General features: G+C 54.7%; 1 protein-coding gene across 13 annotated transcripts in view; it reads left to right on the top strand.

The window, feature by feature from the left end:
* Positions 1 to 16341, top strand: part of DAB2IP (DAB2 interacting protein) — a 218881-nt gene extending 202540 nt beyond the window's left edge. For 10 of the 13 annotated variants that reach the window (XM_054501293.2, XM_063649873.1, XM_054501301.2 and 7 more), the window contains 6 exons: positions 1384 to 1562; positions 3487 to 4375; positions 5138 to 5290; positions 7075 to 7268; positions 12247 to 12334; positions 13145 to 16341. In XM_054501293.2, coding sequence (XP_054357268.1) covers positions 1384 to 1562; positions 3487 to 4375; positions 5138 to 5290; positions 7075 to 7268; positions 12247 to 12334; positions 13145 to 13312 — 1671 coding nt within the window. In that variant the 3' untranslated portion in view covers positions 13313 to 16341. The remainder of the gene's footprint in view (positions 1 to 1383; positions 1563 to 3486; positions 4376 to 5137; positions 5291 to 7074; positions 7269 to 12246; positions 12335 to 13144) is intronic. The other 3 variants (XM_054501294.2, XM_054501295.2, XM_054501292.2) reach the window with 3 other exon arrangements.
* Positions 16342 to 20627: the final 4286 nt, after the last annotated feature.

Genomic DNA, 20627 nt, shown 5'->3' on the forward strand with positions numbered 1-20627 from the left:
TGGACTTAAGGGCTGGGTCTACCAGGAACTACTTCCTGAATATCTGTTGCTTTCTAGGGCTCCAGGGCACCGCCTTACTTTTGTAAGGTGCTGAAACTGGCCTGGAAGGCCCTTCATGCCTCCTGGTCCCAGTCCCTAGAGGTGACTGCTCAGAGCACTGGTATGCAGCCTTCTGGACGCGATCTGTGCATGTGTAAGCACACACACATGCAGGCGCACACACATAGAGCTCTTTTCCTTTTTCAGTTTGTTTTAAGGCAAGAACGTACTGTGTATGCTGCTGTGTGCATTTCTTACCACTGTATTGTGGGCCTCTTTGCTTGTCAGTGCAATCTGCACCACCGCCAGGGACTTCTTAATGACTGCATCGTATGAATGCTATTTATTTCACCAGTCCCCTATTGATGGACACTTAGGTTAGTCCTGACTTTTCACTAGAAATAGGTGCTGTTGCAATCAAAGGCCATCATTTTTGTTCATTTGTATCCACTTGCCTTTGGCTGTGAGAGACACAGGAGGGAGAAATGGAAATGAGGGCTGAGACCCTACATTCCACCAGTTCCAGTCCCTGCACTACAGCCAACACTAGTCACTGTCACTGCCACCACTTACCTTGCCCCTGTGCTGTCCACGTATCTGCACAACCAGGCAGGAAGAATGGAAGGTGATCAGTATTGTCACACTGGTGATAGGGTCCAACAGGGATTTGAAACACAACTGTTTGCCTCTCAATTGTGTGCTCTATTGCTTGCATGAGTTTTCACACTTTGTTTTCTCACAGAGACCTCTGTGGAAACTTGTGCATAAACAGGTGAAGGCAGTGTCTCCACAGCCTAGAATCCTCTGCCCCTTAAGTCCTCTAAAGCGTGCCAGCAAGGTTCAGATGGGTTCAGGCACTGCCCTCTGCCTGACCAGCACCTGAGGGTGCCTGCAATGTGCCTGGACCATCTCCACTGGGGCTCAGGTGCCAAAGTGGGTCAGGCCCCAGCCCATCCCGTGGAGTAAGTGATGTGAGAGGGGCTATCACAGAAGCCTCTGGATGGAGAGGTGGAGGTGTGGAAATGCTGGGATTCCATGTGTGCTTTCCTCTCTGCGGAGGCACCAGGGCAGGGCAAACTGAAGGAGAGGCTTCCACTAGGTCAGCATCTCCCCCTGTGGCCTCCTACTCCTGCCCCAGAAATGTCCGGGAGCTGGTTAAAAATGTAGATTTACCAATTCCTGGGCTCACCCCCGTCCCAGACCCAGTGGCTCTGACTGGCGGCAGGTGGGGATCTGCACTTCTGACAGGCTCCGCGGTGGTTTTGAGCCATAGTGGCTGCAGCACATACAGCCTACCCGTGTGGTCCCAGGAGGTCACACCTGCCTCTTGCTGTGCCTTTACAGAGCATAGTATCCAAACTGGGACCCCTGCCTCGGATCCTGAGGGACGTCCACACAGCACTGAGCACCCCAGGTAGTGGGCAGCTCCCAGGGACCAATGACCTGGCCTCCACACCGGGCTCTGGCAGCAGCAGCATCTCAGCTGGGCTGCAGAAGATGGTGATTGAGAACGATCTTTCCGGGTAAGAGCTGCCAGGCATGTTGGGTGTGGTGGGTGCGTGTGCAGACTAGGCACAGCCCATCTGTAATCTCAGATGGGGAAAGAGGATGCCTACATAGTGTTTATAAAACAAGCCTGGCAAGACTTGAGTTGTACAGGTCCTAAGTGGTGAACCTCCATTTGGGAAAAATCAGGGAAGCCTTCCTAGAGGAGGTGATGCTATAGGTTTGCTTTGTTTTGTTTTGTTTTGTTTTGTTTTAGGAAAAGTAGCATTTCCATTGGTGGAAAAGGCATTCTAGATAGAGGGACAAGCACAAGCAAAGACATGATGTGTCAAAGAATAATTACTGGTCCCAAATACCCCCAGCATTTCCAGATCCCCTGATATTTGTTAAAAATACACATGTTCCTGGTATTTCCTGAGCCTGCGTCAGAATCTCCAGAAGTGGTGTTTAGCTGGGGGTGTTTTCAATAGGAGCTCGGTGGCTCTGCCAGGCTTTGAGGCTGGGAACCACAGAAAACATAAAGTGATGCTGAGACCCAGTCCTGGGGTCTGCTCTGCCTAAATAAGACACACACATGGCAGAGTGGGAGGCAAAACGTTCTTGTTTAAGTCAAAACAGGGACATTTCTATCAGTTCATGTTGAAGCATTTCTGCTCTACCCCTACTCTCCCCTCTCCCGCCAGGGATCCTTCTTACCCCAGCGTGTGAGGCCGCAGCTGCAGCAGCAGAGTTGGGAGTGTGGTATCCCCATGGTGGTGGCAGGGCAGGCTTTTAAGCAGGGGAGGGTGCTGAGATCAAGAACCTGCTGAGATCAAGAACCTGGGGTTAGGGGAGCCCAGGAGGGGCCAGAGATGCAGGCCCACTGGAGTCTTGGATTGGGTCTGTTCAGTGAATGTGCCAAGCGAAGACAAGCAGAGTCACATGCCAAGAGTTTGGAGCTGGGGGTGCAGTAGACAGCCCTTGAGAGGCTGAGAGGCAGCCGGGCCCGTGAGTTCTGAAAAGACTGACCTGGTGTGTGGCCTGGGCAGCCAGGCCCCCACTGCTCTCCGTCTTTCCTGGCTCATCTGCTGCTCTAGCCAGTTCTCCCAGGCCCATGAGCACTGCAGCCCATCTCAGAGAGTGGCACTTCCTCTCCATCTGAGGCTAAGCCAACCCATTCCCCATTCCAAGCCATATCAAGCCCCCCAAGTCCTTGCAGCCTTCGGTTCCCCCCGCCCACATTCTTCTCTCCAAAGCCCCCCTGGCCCCCACCACAGTTGTGCTTTCTTCCAAGCAGCTAGCTTCTGGGGAGGGGCGGGGGAGAGGCCAGAGAAAAGCGTAGAATGAGGAGGAGGCCGGGGCAAGTGCAGCCCTCCCCCCGAGTCATGCTCTCCACAGAGCCTGCTCTCATTCCTTGTTTTTGCCAGGAACTCCAGCCCCCGCCTGCCAGTCAAACAAGGGAGCGGCAGCAGGAGGCTGGGCAAGAGGAGGATTCACCGGGCCCCCCCTTCAGTTACCAGTCTGATTAGGAACAAGAGGGAACAGGCAGAGGGAACCCAGTGACTCTGAAGTTGGGGTTCTCAATGCAGGATCCGTGGATAGCAGAGAGCCACTGAGTTGTGGCTTAGGGCTTAGCTAAGGAGGAGTTTTCCAGAGCAAGCCAGGCCCCAGTACCCATTGTCCCAAGATGCAGCTGAACAGGGAAGGGGTCTTCCAGGCAGCGCGGCCTGAAATGTGCAGTGCTGGCCCCTAAAGAAGAGGTTCTGTGCAGGAGCAGCCGCCTCAGCCTCTGGTCCCCGGATTCTCCCACTCCCACCACCCCAGCGCATCCATCTCCCCAGCGCTGGCTCGGGCTGCCAGGCCCCGGCAGGTTGGCGGGTGCTGTCGGTTTGGACCCGCCTTGGCTGCACTCACAGTTCTTCTTTTCCCCTTCTTTCCCTGTGTGTGCTTGTCTCCCTGCAGTCTGATAGATTTCACCCGGTTACCGTCTCCAACCCCCGAAAACAAGGACTTGTTTTTTGTCACAAGGTCCTCCGGGGTCCAGCCCTCACCTGCCCGCAGCTCGAGTTACTCGGAAGCCAACGAGCCTGATCTTCAGATGGCCAACGGTGGCAAGAGCCTCTCCATGGTGGACCTCCAGGATGCCCGCGCGCTGGACGGGGAGGCAGGCTCCCCGGCGGGCCCCGACGTCCTGCCCACAGATGGGCAGGCCGCTGCAGCTCAGCTGGTGGCTGGGTGGCCGGCCCGGGCAACCCCAGTGAACCTGGCAGGGCTGGCCACGGTGCGGCGGGCAGGCCAGACACCAACCACACCAGGCACCTCCGAGGGCGCGCCAGGCCGGCCCCAGCTGTTGGCACCGCTCTCCTTCCAGAACCCTGTGTACCAGATGGCGGCTGGCCTGCCGCTGTCACCCCGTGGCCTTGGCGACTCAGGCTCTGAGGGCCACAGCTCCCTGAGCTCACACAGCAACAGCGAGGAGTTGGCGGCCGCTGCCAAGCTGGGAGGTTTCAGCACTGCCGCGGAGGAGCTGGTTCGGCGGCCCGGTGAGCTGGCACGGCGACAGATGTCACTGACTGAAAAAGGCGGGCAGCCCACGGTGCCACGGCAGAACAGTGCTGGCCCCCAGAGGAGGATCGACCAGCCTCCGCCCCCACCCCCGCCGCCACCTCCTGCCCCCCGCGGCCGGACGCCCCCCAACCTGCTGAGCACCCTGCAGTACCCAAGACCCTCAAGCGGAACCCTGGCGTCAGCCTCATCTGATTGGGTGGGCCCCAGTACCCGCCTGAGGCAGCAGTCCTCTTCCTCCAAGGGGGACAGCCCAGAACTGAAGCCACGGGCAGTGCACAAGCAGGTCAGTGCTGCTAGTCAGAGGGCAGGGCTGGGCACTTGGGCCCAGCTGGGCTGTCATACCCCATACCATGCTCCTCCTCTCGGTCATTTCACCTCCACCCGCACCCAGCTGCCATCCCATCCCACCAGCCTGCCACATGCGCCACCACCCCCTCCCCCTGGCTTCTTCCTGAATCCTGTGAACCAGGGACACTGTAGCCTTGGGGAACTCCAGGCTCCTCTGTCAGTGCCCCTAGGGGCAGGCTGGGGTCAGAGAAAGAGGAGGAGAGTGCATTCATCTTCAGTTCCAAGCCTGTCGAAGCCCCCACCCAGCTCTGGCCCCACACTCCCCTCCCAAAATGTTTTCACAGGCTGGACAGGCCTCCAGGCACAACCACCTGGAGCATGGATGACCCTGTCACCCAAAGGCTGCAGGCAGTGTCTGGAGTGGAGGTGCCTTGGGCTGACAGCCCAGCCTGGCCCTGTCCCCCACTCAGTGCAGCCTGCCCCGGTGCCCCCAGTGGCAGGGTCACTCGCGGTCCCCTTGGCAGCAGAGTGTGGTGCTCAGGAGGCCACCTGGCACCTGTCGGCTCTGCCTTTGGCTGCCGTCTGAGAGACAGTTACCGGGTGGGGACTGCCTCGGTAGGCACTCAGTCAGCTGGAGGTCCCCTCTCTTCCCACCGTGTCCCAGAGTTGCTTGTCCTTGTGGCTCACTGGGCCACTCCCGCCCCTCCTGCTTGCCCTCCACTTCCCTCCAGCCCCTCACAGCTGTGTTTCATTGTAGGGCCCTTCACCCGTGAGCCCCAATGCCCTGGACCGAACAGCCGCTTGGCTCTTGACCATGAACGCGCAGTTGTTAGAAGACGAGGGCCTGGGCCCAGACCCCCCCAACAGGGATAGGCTAAGGAGTAAGGACGAGCTCAGCCAAGCAGAAAAGGTAAAGCTGGACCCTGGCAGCTCGGGACAGGGCGGGGCTGCCTCCCGGCAGCAGCTGGTAGGAGTCTCTCCCCCAGGTTCCCCAGCAACGGGTGCTGCTGTCCTTGTGAAGGGCCTGTCACCTCTGAGCCCCTGTTCCCTGTGAGAATAGCAGTCAGTGGGGTCTGGAAGAAAAGCAACAAGAGGGATGGATTAGCAGCTTAGACCTGAGGCTTCCCATCTGCAGATTGGAATCACCAGGGAATTGTCTTGGATACAGACTCTTGGGACCTCTGGGAAGGCTCCTTAGCCCGGGCAACTGAGGCAGTTGAGCTTCCTGAGGACCTGGGGGTTGAGGGCTGAGGGTGCCCAAGAGACATATAGAAGCCCCCCTGAGGGAACCTGGTACCTGAGGAGGCAGAGGCATGGGTCCCCAGGATGGCTGGGAGAGCCACCCCAGCCTGGCCCCCGGGGCTTGTGCCTGCCCACGGCCTGGCTCTTCACCTCTCTGGCCTCCACCAGGGCCTGGGAAAGAAACAGCAGTTACCAGCATCGGGGGTGGGGTCAGGCTGCCATTGAGATGTTTTCTTCCCCAACCCCGGGAAAAGAATCTGTTCTAAAAATTAAAATCTCACTCTGCCACACACTCAACCATCTGCTGGGGCAAGGGGATGCTTCGTTGGTCTCCCAAGCCTTCCAGCTGTGGCAGCTGCTCTGGATCTGGGGGTAGTTTTTGTCTCCTACTGCCAGCTGCAGTCCATGTAGACGGAGGAACCAGCGCAGGCCCCAGAACGGCAGGCGCTTCTCCACTCCCCTCTGGATGCTCTCGCCCCCCTGGGCCCCAGGAAAGCCTGTGGCAACCTCTCGAGCAAGGATATTGGGGTCAGAATGGCAGAACTCCTTCTCCCCGGCCTCAGGCGAGGCCCATCTCCATGCTGCATCCTGCCACCGCCACCATCCCCGGTCCGCTACATCCACCTGCTTTCACCATAGTTACATGAAGGGGACCAGGGGACAGGGAACACAGTGCTCCCAGAGCCAGAGTTTGGCCGGGGAGCGAGGAGGCCTGGCCTCACTCCAGGCTTTTTGCATCCCTGTGTCCTCATGGCGTCTGGCCCCTCTTGATCCTGGCGTTGGCCTTTCCTCGCTCAGCACAGAGCACCTGGCTCCTCTGTGTAGCCACGCCGCTTCCCAGCCTCGTCCACATCCCTGCTCCTCCCTGATGGTTGGGGTCTGTGCTGGACTGAGGCAGATCCAGAGCCTGGGACCACCTGCCTTTCAATTCTCTCTCTCCATTTCCTCATGCCACTGCCACCCCCTGGCTTTAGATTCTAACAGAGGCTGGGAAGCTGGGACCTTACCCTGCTAGTCAGTCGCTCTTCATGTGACATGGTCACCTTGTCTGGGCCTCAGTTTCCCCTCCTGCAGAGCTCCCACCTCTCAGGGTGCTGTCACATGTCCTTCATATAGCCAAGGGTTTTTTAACTTTTGTCATATACAAGTTCAAAGCCCTAGTTACACCCTCAGTCCTGGGATTTGGGTCTGAGTCTTCATCCCCGCCGTAGCCATACAGGTCAGGCTGGGAGCTTGGAGTGGAGACCCCCGGGTGGGGCACAGGCACGCGTCTGGCTGCAGCCCCCGCCAGCTGGGCTCCTTAGGCATCTCCTTGCTATGTGAAGTGGGCGGGTCACAGCCACTGGGGCCTTCCAAGTGGGGCTCCCTCCTACCCTTCCTCCCACTCGGGCTGACGAAGCTGTGCTCTCTGTGTCCTGGGTGCTGTGCCTGTGGACGCTGCCCTCCTGGTAGGACCTGGCGGTGCTGCAGGACAAGCTGCGAATCTCCACCAAGAAGCTGGAGGAGTATGAGACCCTGTTCAAGTGCCAGGAGGAGACGACGCAGAAGCTGGTGCTGGAGTACCAGGCACGGCTGGAGGAGGGCGAGGAGCGGCTGCGGCGGCAGCAGGAGGACAAGGACATCCAGATGAAGGGCATCATCAGCAGGTGGGGCCCACACCTGCCTGGCCTGGCCACAGGCACAGGCAGGGCAGCCATTGCTGCCTTCGAGGAGGCCCCTGGTCGGGGAGCCTCCTCAAAGGATGAGCTGAATGTGGAGAGAGGAGGGAAGAGAGTGTCTGGGCAGTGGGAGCAGCGTGAGCACAGGCCTGGAGGCAGGAGGTGGCCTGGAGGGTGGGCAGCCCACGCAGAATACAAAGCTGGGGATGAGGCTGGACCAATGACAGCTGGCTCCCGACGGGCCTGAGCCCCTACAAGGAGCCACGCCATCTTAGTAAGCACTCTCGGGTGCTGAGAAGCCGGATTGGGGGGGTTCCAGGAAAGACAGGGAGGACCCAATACAGGGTAAGAGAAGTGGGAATGAGCCTCAGTTACGTATAGTAGATGAAGGTGGAAGACACAGCATAGCCCCCAGGTTCCTACCAAGAGTGTCTGGGTGTGGGCGTATCAGGGTACCAGTTACTGAGCTGGGAATTGTTAAGAGGAGTGGTTTGGGTGGGGAGGGAGAGGGGGATGGTTGCCAGTCTGATATCCTGAGTTTTAAGGGGCCTGGGTTATCTGGGAAAGGGCTTCAGAGGAACAGCGGGTTTTAATGCTGACTCTCATCTTTTTGAAGGCTTATGTCAGGCCCCATGTTGACGCCTCCATCTCTGTCTCTGTCTCTGCCTATGGGTAGGGCATCCCTACCTTGGTGTCAGGCAAGGAGTGCAATCAACCCCAGGGTCCCAGTCATGGAGTTTACTTCCTTCTCAGTAATACCAGGCATGGGAGGAGAGACAGTGTGTCTTGTTTGAATTGGCCTGGTCTAAGACCCCATCAGCTGGACAGACCAAGCAGGTGTGCAAGAGCCAGGAAGGCCTCTGCTCCATGCATTGTCCATGGCATAAGCCCTTCCCAGATTCCTCCTATTTAGACCACCTGTTTCTCTGTTCCTAACGGCTGTTTGCTTCATTTACTTGTAGTTTTGTTCATTATGAAATAGTTAACATGAGTGAAACCAGGGTGGCTAGAAACCTGCTGTTCACTTGATCTGCTCTTGGCTCACCTTGTGTGTGTTTCCAAGAATGGAAATGCTTTTCAATTTAACTGCCTTCTCCACATTGTGTGTATTCTGATATTTGCATGTTCTGAATTCAGAGACTTGCTTAACACATTCGTTTCTACTAACCAATCCTGGAATATTTCCTCCTTAATGTAAATGTCAGTTAGGTAGATAGTGTTCAAGTATTCCATATCCTTACTGGCTTTTCTATTTCTCCCTTCATTCCAACTGGTTTTTGCTTTATGTACACTGAAACTATTCTTAGGTGCATATACGTGTAGGCTATTTATGTACTATTGTTGAATTAATCTCTTTGTCATTATAAAATCATTTTCTTTATCCCTTGGAATATTCTTTGCTCTGAAATCTGCCTTGTCTGCTATTAATGTAGCCACCCCAACTTCCTTTTGATTCGTGTTAGTATGGTATAGCTTTTTTTATCCTCGTGCTTTTAACTCATTGTCTTGGTCCATTCAGGCGGCTATAACAAGATACCTTAGACTGGGTAATTTATAAACAACAGAATATGTATTGCCCTCAGTTCTGAAGTCTAACATCAAAATGCCAGCAGATTCAGGGTATAATGAGGACTCTCTGCTTCATATTATAGTGCCCTGTTGCTGTGTTCTCACATTGTGGGGGTTGTGAGCAAGCTCCCTTGGGCTTCTTGTATAATATAAAAGCACTAATTCCATTTTTGAAGGCAAAGCCCATATGATGTAATCACATCTCAAAACCCCTACCTATTAAGATAATCACCTTGGGGGTTAGGTGTCAACATATGAATTTAGAAGGTGACACAAACATTCAGAGTATAGCACCCATCTATGTATATGCAGTGGGTTTATTTTACAGGCACCATACTATTGGGTCTTGCTTTCATCTAAATGGTTCTGCCTTTTTATTGGAGTGTTTTGACCATTTACATTTAATGTAATTATTGATATATTTAAATCTGTTGCCTTGTTTCCTATTTGTACCATCTGTTCTTTTTTTCCTGCCTTCTTTTGGACTGAGTTTTTTTTTTATTATTCCATTTTGTCTCCTATTGACTTATTAGCTTTATCTCTTTGTTGCTCTAGGGCAGAGATTGGCAAACTTTCTACAAAGGAGCAGATCAAAAGTATTTTAGGCTTTGTAGGCCATATGGTCTCTATTGCAACTGTTCAGCTCTGCTGTTACAGCAGAACTATTTGTGTGAGATGGCTATTTACAAAAACAGGCAATGATCCAGATTTGGCCCTCACCCTGAGGCTGTAATGACAGGGAGTCCGTCATTGTCTTTGTTCCTCTGTACTTTATGTATCTGTTTTCCCTGGCTATTTATAAGATACTTTTTTTTTTTTTTTTAAATCACTGGTTGTCAGTAGTTGGATTGTGATGTTCACTGGTGTGGTTTTCTTCTAATTTCTTGGGTCTTGGATTTGTATGTCTGCAGTCCCACCTCCCCCCATTTCTTTCTCTGGGATTCCTAGCACACGTGCATTAGGCTGACTCATATTGTCCCGTATCTCACTGATGCTCTGTTATCTTCTTTCTTCATTTTTTTTTCTGTTTCTTGTCTTTGATAGTTTCTATGACTATGTCTTCAAGTTTGCTAATTATTTCTTCTTCAGTGTGTAACCTGCTGTTAATCTGATCCAGTATTTTTTCGCTGCAGATAATTATATTTTTCACCTCTTAGAATTTCAGTTAGCTTTAAATTCCATCAGTTTTAATTCTCATTGTGCTTTTACTTCTATTTTCTGAAACATGTAGAATGTATTTATAATACCTTGTTGTTTTCATGTCCTCGTCTAATTCTGTCATCTGTGGCATCTGAGTCTGTTTTTACTGATTTATTTTCCGCCTGCTTATGAGTTTTCCTACTTCTCTCTGTATACTTGGTAATTTTTGGTTGGATGCCAGGCATTGTGAATCTTACAGTGAAGTGCTGCATGTTTTTGTGTTCCTTTAAATCCTTTCTGGGGGCTTTGTTCTGGGAGACGAGGTTACTTGGAATCTGTTCAGTCCTCTCGGGGTTTCCTTTTAAGTTTTGTTAGGCTACATCCTGCAGAGCCTTTAAAAGTCTCGGCCTAACGTGGCCCTGCTCTGAGGGGGTTTCCTTCTCCGGGTCCTCTGTGATTCCCAGTGTTAGTACGTCACTGCACTCTCGCTGGTACAACATGAACTGCTTCTGCGATTGTTTTGTGTTCTCCTTTCTAACGGTTCTTGCCTAGCCTGGTAATTTTCTCATCTGCATGCAGATATTATTCAGTCAGAGACACAAGGGGAACCCCCACTCGGGAGCTATGTGGAGTTTCTCTCTGCCTCTTGTTCCTCTCTGGCTGTCTGCCCTGCAAATCCCACACCTTGACCTTCCTGACCTGCCTGTCTCCTCAACTCAGTGAGGCTGCTGACTCCGCCTTCCCTCTGCTTCCAGGCCGTTCACTGGGCTTGCCTTGTTGGTTTCTGTTCTCCTAGAAATTATTGTACTGCATTGCCTGTATTGTGTCCATTTTTCTGGTTTGTTTGGTGGATTTTTAATAAAGAGATGGGGTCTTGCCATGTTACCCAGGCTGGTCTTGAACTCCTAGCCTCAAGTGATCCTCCCTCCCTGGCCTCCCAAAGTGCTGAGATTATAGGCGTGAGCCAATGTGCCTGGCCCTATTTGTTTTTAAGACAAGAGAGTAAATACAATCTCCTTCCAATCTAATTTTCCTTAACAAAATGAATACCCTCCCGCCACCCCACCCCCAGCACAAGCTTTCCTCAGAGTGATACCTTCCTGTACTGGGGAACCTGCCCCGGAGGGTCCCCCTCCGCCACCGCTCCTCCTGGTTAGTTCTCCCTGAACTGCTGCCCTGCTGCCCCCATTACAGTCCCGTGCAGAACCGGCCCCGGCACTGTGGCTCCCTGTGTGTCTTCTGTGAGTGGGCCAAGTGCTTGCCCAGTGTGCGGTGGCTGCTCTAGGCTGGAGGAGTCAAGAGGGCAGGGAAAGAGAGAAGCCTTGGGAGTGGAGGGCTCATCTGAGAAGAGTGTGCAGAGTAAGGAGAAGGGAGGCTGAGGCCAAAGCCCTGTGGAACCCCCATGTCCAGAGGCAGACAGGACAAGGTATCTAGGAGACAGGCAGACCCAGAGAGTGTGGGGTCTCCAAGCCAAAGGAGAGTGGGAAGGTGGGAGTGCCCAGCAGTTAGAGTGTCTCAGGAACCAGCCAGGTGGGACCAGGAGGGCTCCCAGGCAGGGAGCAGCAGGATGGAGCCAGCCTCCTGCCCACTGAGCTTCTGCAGGTAGTATGTCCCCCAGCTACTGCTCATTGTCCTGCGTGCACACCTGTCCTTCAGATGTCTCCTACCGATGTGCGACCTCCCAGCCCACCCTCCAGGAAAGGTCACCGCTTCCTGCTCTTTGTTCCAGGGACCTGAGCTTTCCACTAGCGCAGCTGCTCCGTGCAGGGTGTAGTTAGTTACTCGTGCCTCCTGCCTTGTGAACTCCTTGAGGGAAAGGACTAGAGTTCATTCATCTTGGCACCTCGAGTAGAACTTCGTGAAGATGGCGGGGGCAGGGTGGAAAAAGTTCTAGAGGCTTTCAGGGCCTTCATCGTTCCACCACCTGCCTAGCTCTAGGGGTTTGAAGATCCAACGCCCATTTCCACCCATCTTGGCTCCTGGAAGAACATCGGGAAAGGGGCAGCCCAGGGGCCTCTGGGGCTTTAGGAGCAGCGAGTGGGGGATGTGGAGGTGAGGAAGGAGGCCCAGCAGTCAGTTGCTGGGAGTCAGCTGGAGGGCCTCTGCCCCAGGCAAGTATGGGAGGCAAGTCTGTGACCCAAGGAGGGGCTCTCCTAGTGTGTCCCTGCTGTGTGCGGGGGTTATGGGCTTGTTCCCACACCCTCCCCACCTCTGCTACCTCCAGGGCCAGTCTGACTGTCCCTGTCTCTGGCTATAGGTTGATGTCCGTGGAGGAAGAACTGAAGAAGGACCACGCAGAGATGCAAGCGGCTGTGGACTCCAAACAGAAGATCATTGATGCCCAGGTGGGGGCTCTGGCCCTTTGGTCAGCCACAAGAGTGAAAGGGCCTGGGATTAGGAGGGGGTGACTAGCCTCTCCATCCTCAGTCATACCTCACTGCAGACACTGAGGGGAATAAGAAACCACAATCTCTGCCCTGAGAAGTCAGACCTGTGGTCTTAGTGGGCCACAAGCTCACTAGGACAGGCTGTGAAAGGAGAGAGGCAGCTCCTCCCCTGCCAGGGCTCTTGGCGGGCATTGTCTTTCACCAGGACTGCTGACCAAAGAGTGGAAGCTGCCAGGAGGGCAGTGGGGGTAGGAGTGAAGGCAGGCTGGTGAGAGGGAGCAGTGGGGCTCTCGTTCACAGCTGTGGCATCCAGGCTGCATTGAGGGGAGACGTGAAAGGCTCTCTGGCCCCAGCCTCCTTTACTCAGGGCTGCGCAGCTTTCCTTTCACTCGCCCAGGAGTAGGCTGGGCCTTGCTCAGGCTGTAAACCGCACAGACCAGGAGCTGTGACCTCTGGTGTGTCACACACACACATGTGAGCAAGGGCGCCTGCCCTAGGGGCCGCAGGCAGCCCATAGACAGCACTAGAGCTGCTGCATTTGGGCTGATAAGCAGGCAGTGAGGCTGTGTCCATGATGCTGCAGCGGCCTCTGCCCGCCTTCTCTTGCCAGCTGCTCACAGCCCAGAGCCTGCCTGCCCCGCTCATCTCCAGGCCACCCGCTTCCCCGCTTTCCCGCTTTCCCGATGGTTGTCGTAGGTGCACACGGCCTTAAGGAGGCTCCTAAGGAGCCTGTCCCATGACCCCCCCTCACATCCCCGTTGTCCACAGGAGAAGCGCATTGCCTCGCTGGATGCCGCCAATGCCCGCCTCATGAGCGCCCTGACCCAGCTGAAAGAGAGGTACAGCATGCAAGCCCGTAACGGCATCTCCCCCACCAACCCCACCAAATTGCAGATTACTGAGAACGGCGAGTTCAGAAACAGCAGCAATTGTTAACCTGCCTGAGGAGGGAGGAAGCTACCCAAGGAGAGGGGGACTATGGTGGCCAAGGGCAGGGTCTCGGCCTGGGGAGGCACCCACGGTTGCAGCCCCAGCGCGGGTGTCAGGAGGCCGAGCCTCCCCTCCCCGCCGCTGTCCAGGAGGCGGCCGCAGAGGGAGCCACCAGAGACTGAAGCAGCGTGAGGCGAGGTCACCAGCCGCTCCCTGTGGGGTGCGGGCAGAAGAGACTGCACGCTGGGGAGTGGGGACAGCCTGGTGGGGCAGGGGGCCTGCCAAAAATATGTCTGTTGGTTCCTGAATGTGGTGTGTCCTTGTCCTCCTGGATCTGCCGAGTGCATGTGTCCCCACACCCGTGCCAGGGAGGGGGCTTCCTGGAGGGGGGATTCAAGGGCTAGGGGCCTACACCTGTGGCTTCCCCTCGCCTCCTTGGGGGGCCCGGGACTCCCTGGAAGCCAGGCCCTGTCCTGTGGGAACTGGCACTTGGCGGATCAGTTGGCAGGCAGGAAGATGGGACGACACAGAGCAGGAGGTCAGTGTCCCCTGCCTGTCTCCATCCGAAGCACCTGCCACTGCATGCCGCCTGTTGGGACCTTCCTGGCTGTGAGGAACTGAGGATTCCTACCCACCCACCCCCTCTGAACCTGTCCCCAGAGCGCCACCTGCCACCTTCTTCCCTGCCTTAGTTGTATTACCAGATAGACCCAGTGAGGGCCATGGCTTTTTCTTGTGAGCTCTTGTCTCTGTGGGGGAGGACCCACAGCTTCCCACACCTCCCACACAGGCCCAGGCTGATGCTCTAGGGCTCCCAGAAGCCAAAGATCTGGGCGGATCTGGCCAGATGGCTCTGAGCACTGTATCTGCCTTCTCCTGGGGCCCAGCACACCCAGGGCACAGTAGCCCTGTAGGGAGTGCCACCTGGTGCTCACCCTGAAAGAAAAGGTGATCCTTGCTCTGAGTGATGGTTTAAAAAAAGATTCTAACGCCTGCAGGCCCTGAGAAGGTGGATAACTGTGATTTTTTTTCCTTTCACAGTATGCATTAGAAACAAAAGCCCGCTTGCTCGCTTGCTGGAACACAGGGGCCTTTTAAGTTGAGCGTGCGCACTGCATGGGAAATAGCGGCCCTGGAGGATGTTAGACTTGCTCCCTCTCCAAGACAGCAGCAGCCTGCACCCGGCCCCGTGTGTGCGGCCGGCCTCCTCCTCACCCTTCCCGGCCCCCGGCCAAGGACCCAGGCGCTGCATACAGGGGAGGGGCGCACCCCACAGCTGGGGCCGGTTTTCCTCAGCTCTAGGCTGTTCTGTAGCTTATCTGCCCCTCCCCCACTTTCAAGACAGATGAGCAGGAGCTTGGGTCTCTCTCGGCCCCTGTCTGTTCCCAGCCCCTGCAGATTCCGAGCAAGGGCCCTGGGTAACAAGGGTGGGAGTGGGGCCTTTGCCAGCAGAGCCAGGGCAGGGCGAGCTGCAGGAATCACCCCTCTGCCCCTGCAGCTGGAATGTGCCACAGAGGCCCCACCTGAAGGGTAGATGTGCTGGAGGGGTGGCCCAGAGCCACACTGCGTCCACCCTGAGCTCGGGGACAGGTGACAGTGGCTGCTCTGGGAAGGGGCTCTTAGATGTAACCTACAATTCAGTTAGGCTAGAGACAGATGCTGGTGGAGGGAGGGCTGGGCCACCAGGGATCACAGCCCACAGGAAGATGGGAGGTGGGAGCAGAGGCCCTGCCCCCCTTCTTGTCCCACTCCTCTGTCTTCTCCCCACCCATGCGCCTTTGTGCCTGAGACCAGGGTGGCCACACAGGCAGGGCCTGGCTCCAGTCTCATCCTCCCACCGCCCAATGAGCCCTGCTCTCCTCTCCCCAGCCCCCTCCCACCGCTGCCTCGTAGAGTGACCTCGGACAGAGCCCCCCTAGCAATACAGGGAGGCTCCCAGGGCCTGGACCGGCGGGCTCGGAGGCCACCCACTGTGGCCGGTGCCAGCTGCCCTTGCAGGGTGGGTGAGCTCTCAGGCCGAGAGCCTTATTTACCTAGTGCAAAAACTGTAAAAGTGTACAGACTCTTCACAGATTTTTATCTTAATTGCAAGTCTGCCGATTTTGTAAATGTTCTTGGTGTTTGACTGTAATGTAACTATCTCACCTAATGGTTGTACATATCCTTTGGTCCTGGTGCTGCCGAGGGCTGGCCGGGACTGCTGCTCTCCCAAGGGTTTTATTTTATTTCTGAATCTAGAGAACAGTATTGGGCAGGAGGAAAAGGCCTGGTGTCTGCGGGGGGTGTTTTCCCTGCCTGTGGTGTTTATGTGTTGGCTTTGCAGCTGCTGTCTGAGTAGCGGCCACTGGGGTGCCTTCACTGGGCCAGTCAGCGGGGGCTCCTGCCCGGGCCACAGAGAACCTGAGTTCCCGGGAGCTGGGCCCTGCCTGCAGCCAGGGCTGGGGTTGCCAGAGGCCCTGGAGGGAAGGACAGTCCCTGCTGGGGAAGAACACAGCCCCGGGGCCCCCCCGGTCACCAAGACTCAGCCTCTGCTGGAGAAAGCCACGCCCTCCCCGCTAGCACAGAGGCCTGACTGACTTTTTTGCTTAACTTCCACGTTCTGGGTGATGGAAACTGCCAAACCTCCTGTGAGTGAGGACTCTTTCTGACTGCCCAGAAAGTGGGGGTGGAGGACCGAGGCTATAGCTCCACACGCCCCGGTCCCCCAGAGCATCTGCCCCAACGACACCTCCCCTTGCGCCCCGCGCGACTGCGGGAGCCAGACTGTCCAGGGAAACAGCCCCTCTCTTTTCTACACACTCAGCCACAAAGCCCCCCAGCTCCCACACCGCGTCCCAGCTCCCCTCTTTTGTAAGTATGTGAAAAGGAAAAAATGCAAACGTTGGAGTTTGGGCTGGAGCTCCTCCCTCCAGCTGCGACTTTTAACTATGTAATAATGTACAGAGGAAGCTGTTGGTGTTCTAAGACTCTGTGTGGCTGTGCAATTTCTGTACATTTGCAATTAGAAATATTAAAGATTTATTTAGCTATTTTAAGCCCGACTCGTGTCTCCATTCAGCTGTGTGATGTTACAGGGGTGACCCTGAGACCGGAGTGGACACTGTCCTTTACCAAGGGGACCCCAGCATCTGGTTCACCCTGGTGGCAGTCGTGGGCAGGGGATACCCCTAAAGCCAGTGGTGGTGGTCTGGCCAGCTTGGCTCACTGGGTGATCTGGGATTGCCCCCTCCTCCTCTGGGTTGAGGGGTCCCTGCACCAGGGAGTAGAGCAGTTGTTCTCTTAAAGGCTCTTCTCTGGCTCTGACATGTTTGGAAGAAAAGTCCGCTGGTCCCGCCACCTCCTGGGAGACAGGGTGGTCCCAGCACCTTCACTGCAGCACACACTGGCTCTTGCCAGGCCCTGCATTAAGTGCTTTCTCATCCACTGAAATCTGGCTCTGGGAGGGAAGAGACCAGGGAGAAGAGGTGGGCCCAGGTCCCAGCAAGTCATGGCAGGGCTGGACTAAACATTTCCAAGCTTTCAACACCTTGGGAGACTCAGGCTCTCCCAACACAGACCCACCTGCAAGGCTGAACTCAGGGCCTTGTTGGGAAATAACCAGCCCCCAAGCCCCATCAGCTGCACCTGCACGGAGAACCTTGCAGCCCTGGGTCCTGCCCTGCATCTTCAGCATCTCAGGAGCTGGTCTTTCAGTGCACAGTAACTCCAGACGCTCCAAGGGACAGGTCCTGGTCCCAGCCCTAGCCCAAACCCCTCAGAAACCAGATACTGCCTGAGCCGAGCTTCTGCTGGGGGCAAGGATACCTCTGGTCAAAAAGCCAGATGGAGCTCCGGGTCTGTCACCCAGACAGGTGCCTCTGGCTCCAGCTAGGGATTGGGCCCCAGAGAGAAGCCTCGGGCCTGTCCCTGTTCTTGCCCCTGCAGCCAGCTGGAAGCAAGCACAGCAGAGCCACACACCAGAGCAGGGCTGCACCATCACCCTCACCAGTGGTCCTTGTGTCCCACCTCCCACCCTCCAGCACCCTGGCTTCTCAGGCTGTCCATCTCTAGTCTCCTGCGAGGACCCCTTTTGAGCCAGCCACTCCTGGGGCCCACCCTGGGCTGCTGTCACCTCTGACCTAGGAAAGTGTCATCCATGCTGCTCACAGTGGGCATAGCTGCCAAGTCTTCCCTGCTCATTCTCCACATCAGTACCGGTCTGCAGACCGGCCCCTTTCCTTCCCAGCCTGTGTGTTCTCTCTGCCTTCCCCCACCAAGCGTAGACCCTGTGGGCTCTCTCCTCAGCCCCTGTCTTGACAATATTCCTTGACCACTTCGGCCTAGGGTCCACCCAACAGCCATGATCTCCAGGCCACCAAGCACTGCAGGAGAAAACTAAAAAACACCCCAGTTCTGACTGCCCTGTGGGTCCGTTCCCATCTCCGTTCTCAGCTAGGCCTTCCTCTCTCATTCTCCACCCCAGTTAATCCAAACTCGTACCTCTTTTCAGATCTCCCAGCCAGCCAACTGGTCCTTCTCTGAGCCCTGCCTCCTCCCACACTGGGGGACCCCACCACCACCACCCCCTCTCCCCAGGCCGACCACCAGCATAGCTACCCCAGCTTTCAGCAGCGGCAGGAGAGGAGGCAACCTGTTTCTTCCCAAGGCAGCCCCTAGCCAGTTCCTGCATCCCTGCCCCTTGCTGCCTCCGTGGCCTCTAAACCTCCAGCCTCCCCCGCCCCCACCCGCTCTTTCCTACAGCATTTTAAAGTGCTAGGTCTCCACTTGCTTCAGTCTGTCTGCTTTTCTCCCCTTTAGCCAAACTTCTTAAATGTATACTGCCTGCAGTGGCCTGCCATCTCCACAGCCTCAACCCGCATTCTCACCCCGCTCATCAAAACCTGACTTTGACCTCCCGCTCCTCCACCACCCCATTGCCTCTGCACTGCTGTCCCATCCCTGGGCTTCAGGGACCGCCATCCCTCTGCTGGGGAGATGCTCATAAGGAACACAGAACTCAAGGAGACAGCAAGGAATGGGACAAAGAAATCATTTGATGTTGATAGGAGGCATTAATTTTACTCTTATACTTGTATAAATGTAAGGGGTACAGGTGCAATTTTGTTGCATGGATATATTGCATAGAGGCAGAAGCTGGACTTTTAGTGTATCCATCACCCAAATAGTGTACATTGGCCCATTAAGTAATTTCTCATTACCCACCCCCCTTCCACCTCTCCACCCTTCTGAGGCTCCAGTGCCTACCATTTCACACTCCATGTGTACGCATTATTTAGCTTCCACTTAGAGAAAATGCCATATTTGACTCTCTGAGTTGTTTCTGATAGGAGGCATTTATAATGAAGACACAAAAGGCATGAACTTCTATTTGTGGATAAAATATAGCATCAACTAGAAAGCAAACTGCTAGAAATGCAAAGGAAGAAATTGACAGAAACAATTGCATTTGAGAGTAACACACCACTAGTATTAGTTTATTACAGATCAAGGAGGCAAAAAAATAAGAACCAAGAGGATTTTAATAACTAATAAGGTTTAATAACCTGGGATGCATCAAGCTCTTACCCTAGAGAGAGCATACCCTTTTTTCAGTTATAATTTGGAACACTACCCGAAGCCGACTGTATACTGAGGTATGAAGAAAACCTTAGAAAGTTACCCAAAGAACCAATTAGGGCCACATTCTGTGTCTTGAAGCAAAAACAAACAAAAATCCCAAAACCCAGAGACTGGTAATAAATGTTGAATTTTTTAAAACTACCATCAAGTTTTAAAAAATAGATACTGAATCAATAGATTCGAAAAGAAAATTGTCTTCTAATTGAACCAGGTGTATCGTTATCTTGACCACATGCATTTCTCTCGCCTCCGCAAACCACTGTTACTGACAGAAAAGAGATAAAAGCGCTAACCTCTATAGGGACAAAATTAATTTGGGAGATAAGAGAATTTGGAAAATCTTGGCAGATGGAAGGGGATGAAGGAAGGAAGGAGTGAAGGCGAATTTAGCAGAGCAGAGGGAGAAACCAACCGGAAATGAGCTTATCAGGTCCCAAGGAACCCCCAGACGCTCAGCAGTGGGAGGTCCCCCTTTGTGTTTTGAGGTGGGGGGCAGAGGAGGAGTCGGGGGGCGGGGAGGTACACCAGGCCAGAAACATGGGGATCAGAGCCCAGCCTCCTCCCGCTCCTCTGCACAGCCAGGAAACTACTCTTTCCCCCTCATCTCCTTGCAGGAGACTGGACATTTAGTCTCTGGAGAAATGGAGCCAGGTATACTCTGGACTTGGGGACTCAAGGCAAAGCAGAGGGCTCTGTGAGGGTGAGGCTGCCAGCAATAATGTTCCTCTCCAACCCCCGCAGCCCCATCACTGCTTCCAAAGTGCCCACGGCCAAGGGTCCAGCCCCCAGGGAGCTGATTGGAACATTCTTTGGAAAAACCGGCTCCCAGGTATTTCCCCCACCTGAGTCACTGTCTGAGCATCCCATGGTGGCACCCCCCAATCAACATGCCCTGCACACACACACACACACAAATACACACACAGAACACACACAAACACACACAAATACACATACAAACACACAAAAATACAAATACACATACACACAAACACAAATACACACACACAAAAACGCGCACACACACACAAATACACACAAATACACACACATACATACAAATACGCACACGCACACATACACGTACACACATACACACAAATACACATGCACACACATAAATACACACGCACACATACACACAAATACACACACACAGACACATATACATACACAAATACACACATACACACATATACATACACAAATACACATACATACACACGCACACATACACGTACACACACACATACACTCGCACACACACACACACATACATACACACACATACACGTGCACACACATACATACACATACACACGCACACGCACACACACATACACACGAAGAACACAGATAGTTGAGGACTCCCCAGACCGCTGAGGAAAGCTTGCAGTGTGAAAAGGAGAGGCCAATTTAACCAGCCTGTAAAAGGAAACAGAGGCAATGCAGGGAAGAGATGAGCCTTAAAAAAATAACCCCCAACTGGCTGGACGCAGTGGCTCACGCCTGTAATCCCAGCACTTTGGGAGGCCGAGGCGGGTAGATCACGAGGTCAGGAGATCGAGACCATCCTGGCTAACATGGTGAAACCCCGTCTGTACTAAAAAGTACAAAAAATTAGCCGGGCGCAGTGGCGGGCGCCTGTAGTCCCAGCTACTGGGGAGGCTGAGGCAGGAGAATGGTGTGAACCCGGGAGGCG

This window comes from Pongo pygmaeus, chromosome 13 (assembly GCF_028885625.2).
Source record: "Pongo pygmaeus isolate AG05252 chromosome 13, NHGRI_mPonPyg2-v2.0_pri, whole genome shotgun sequence".
Taxonomy (NCBI): Eukaryota; Metazoa; Chordata; class Mammalia; order Primates; family Hominidae; genus Pongo; species Pongo pygmaeus.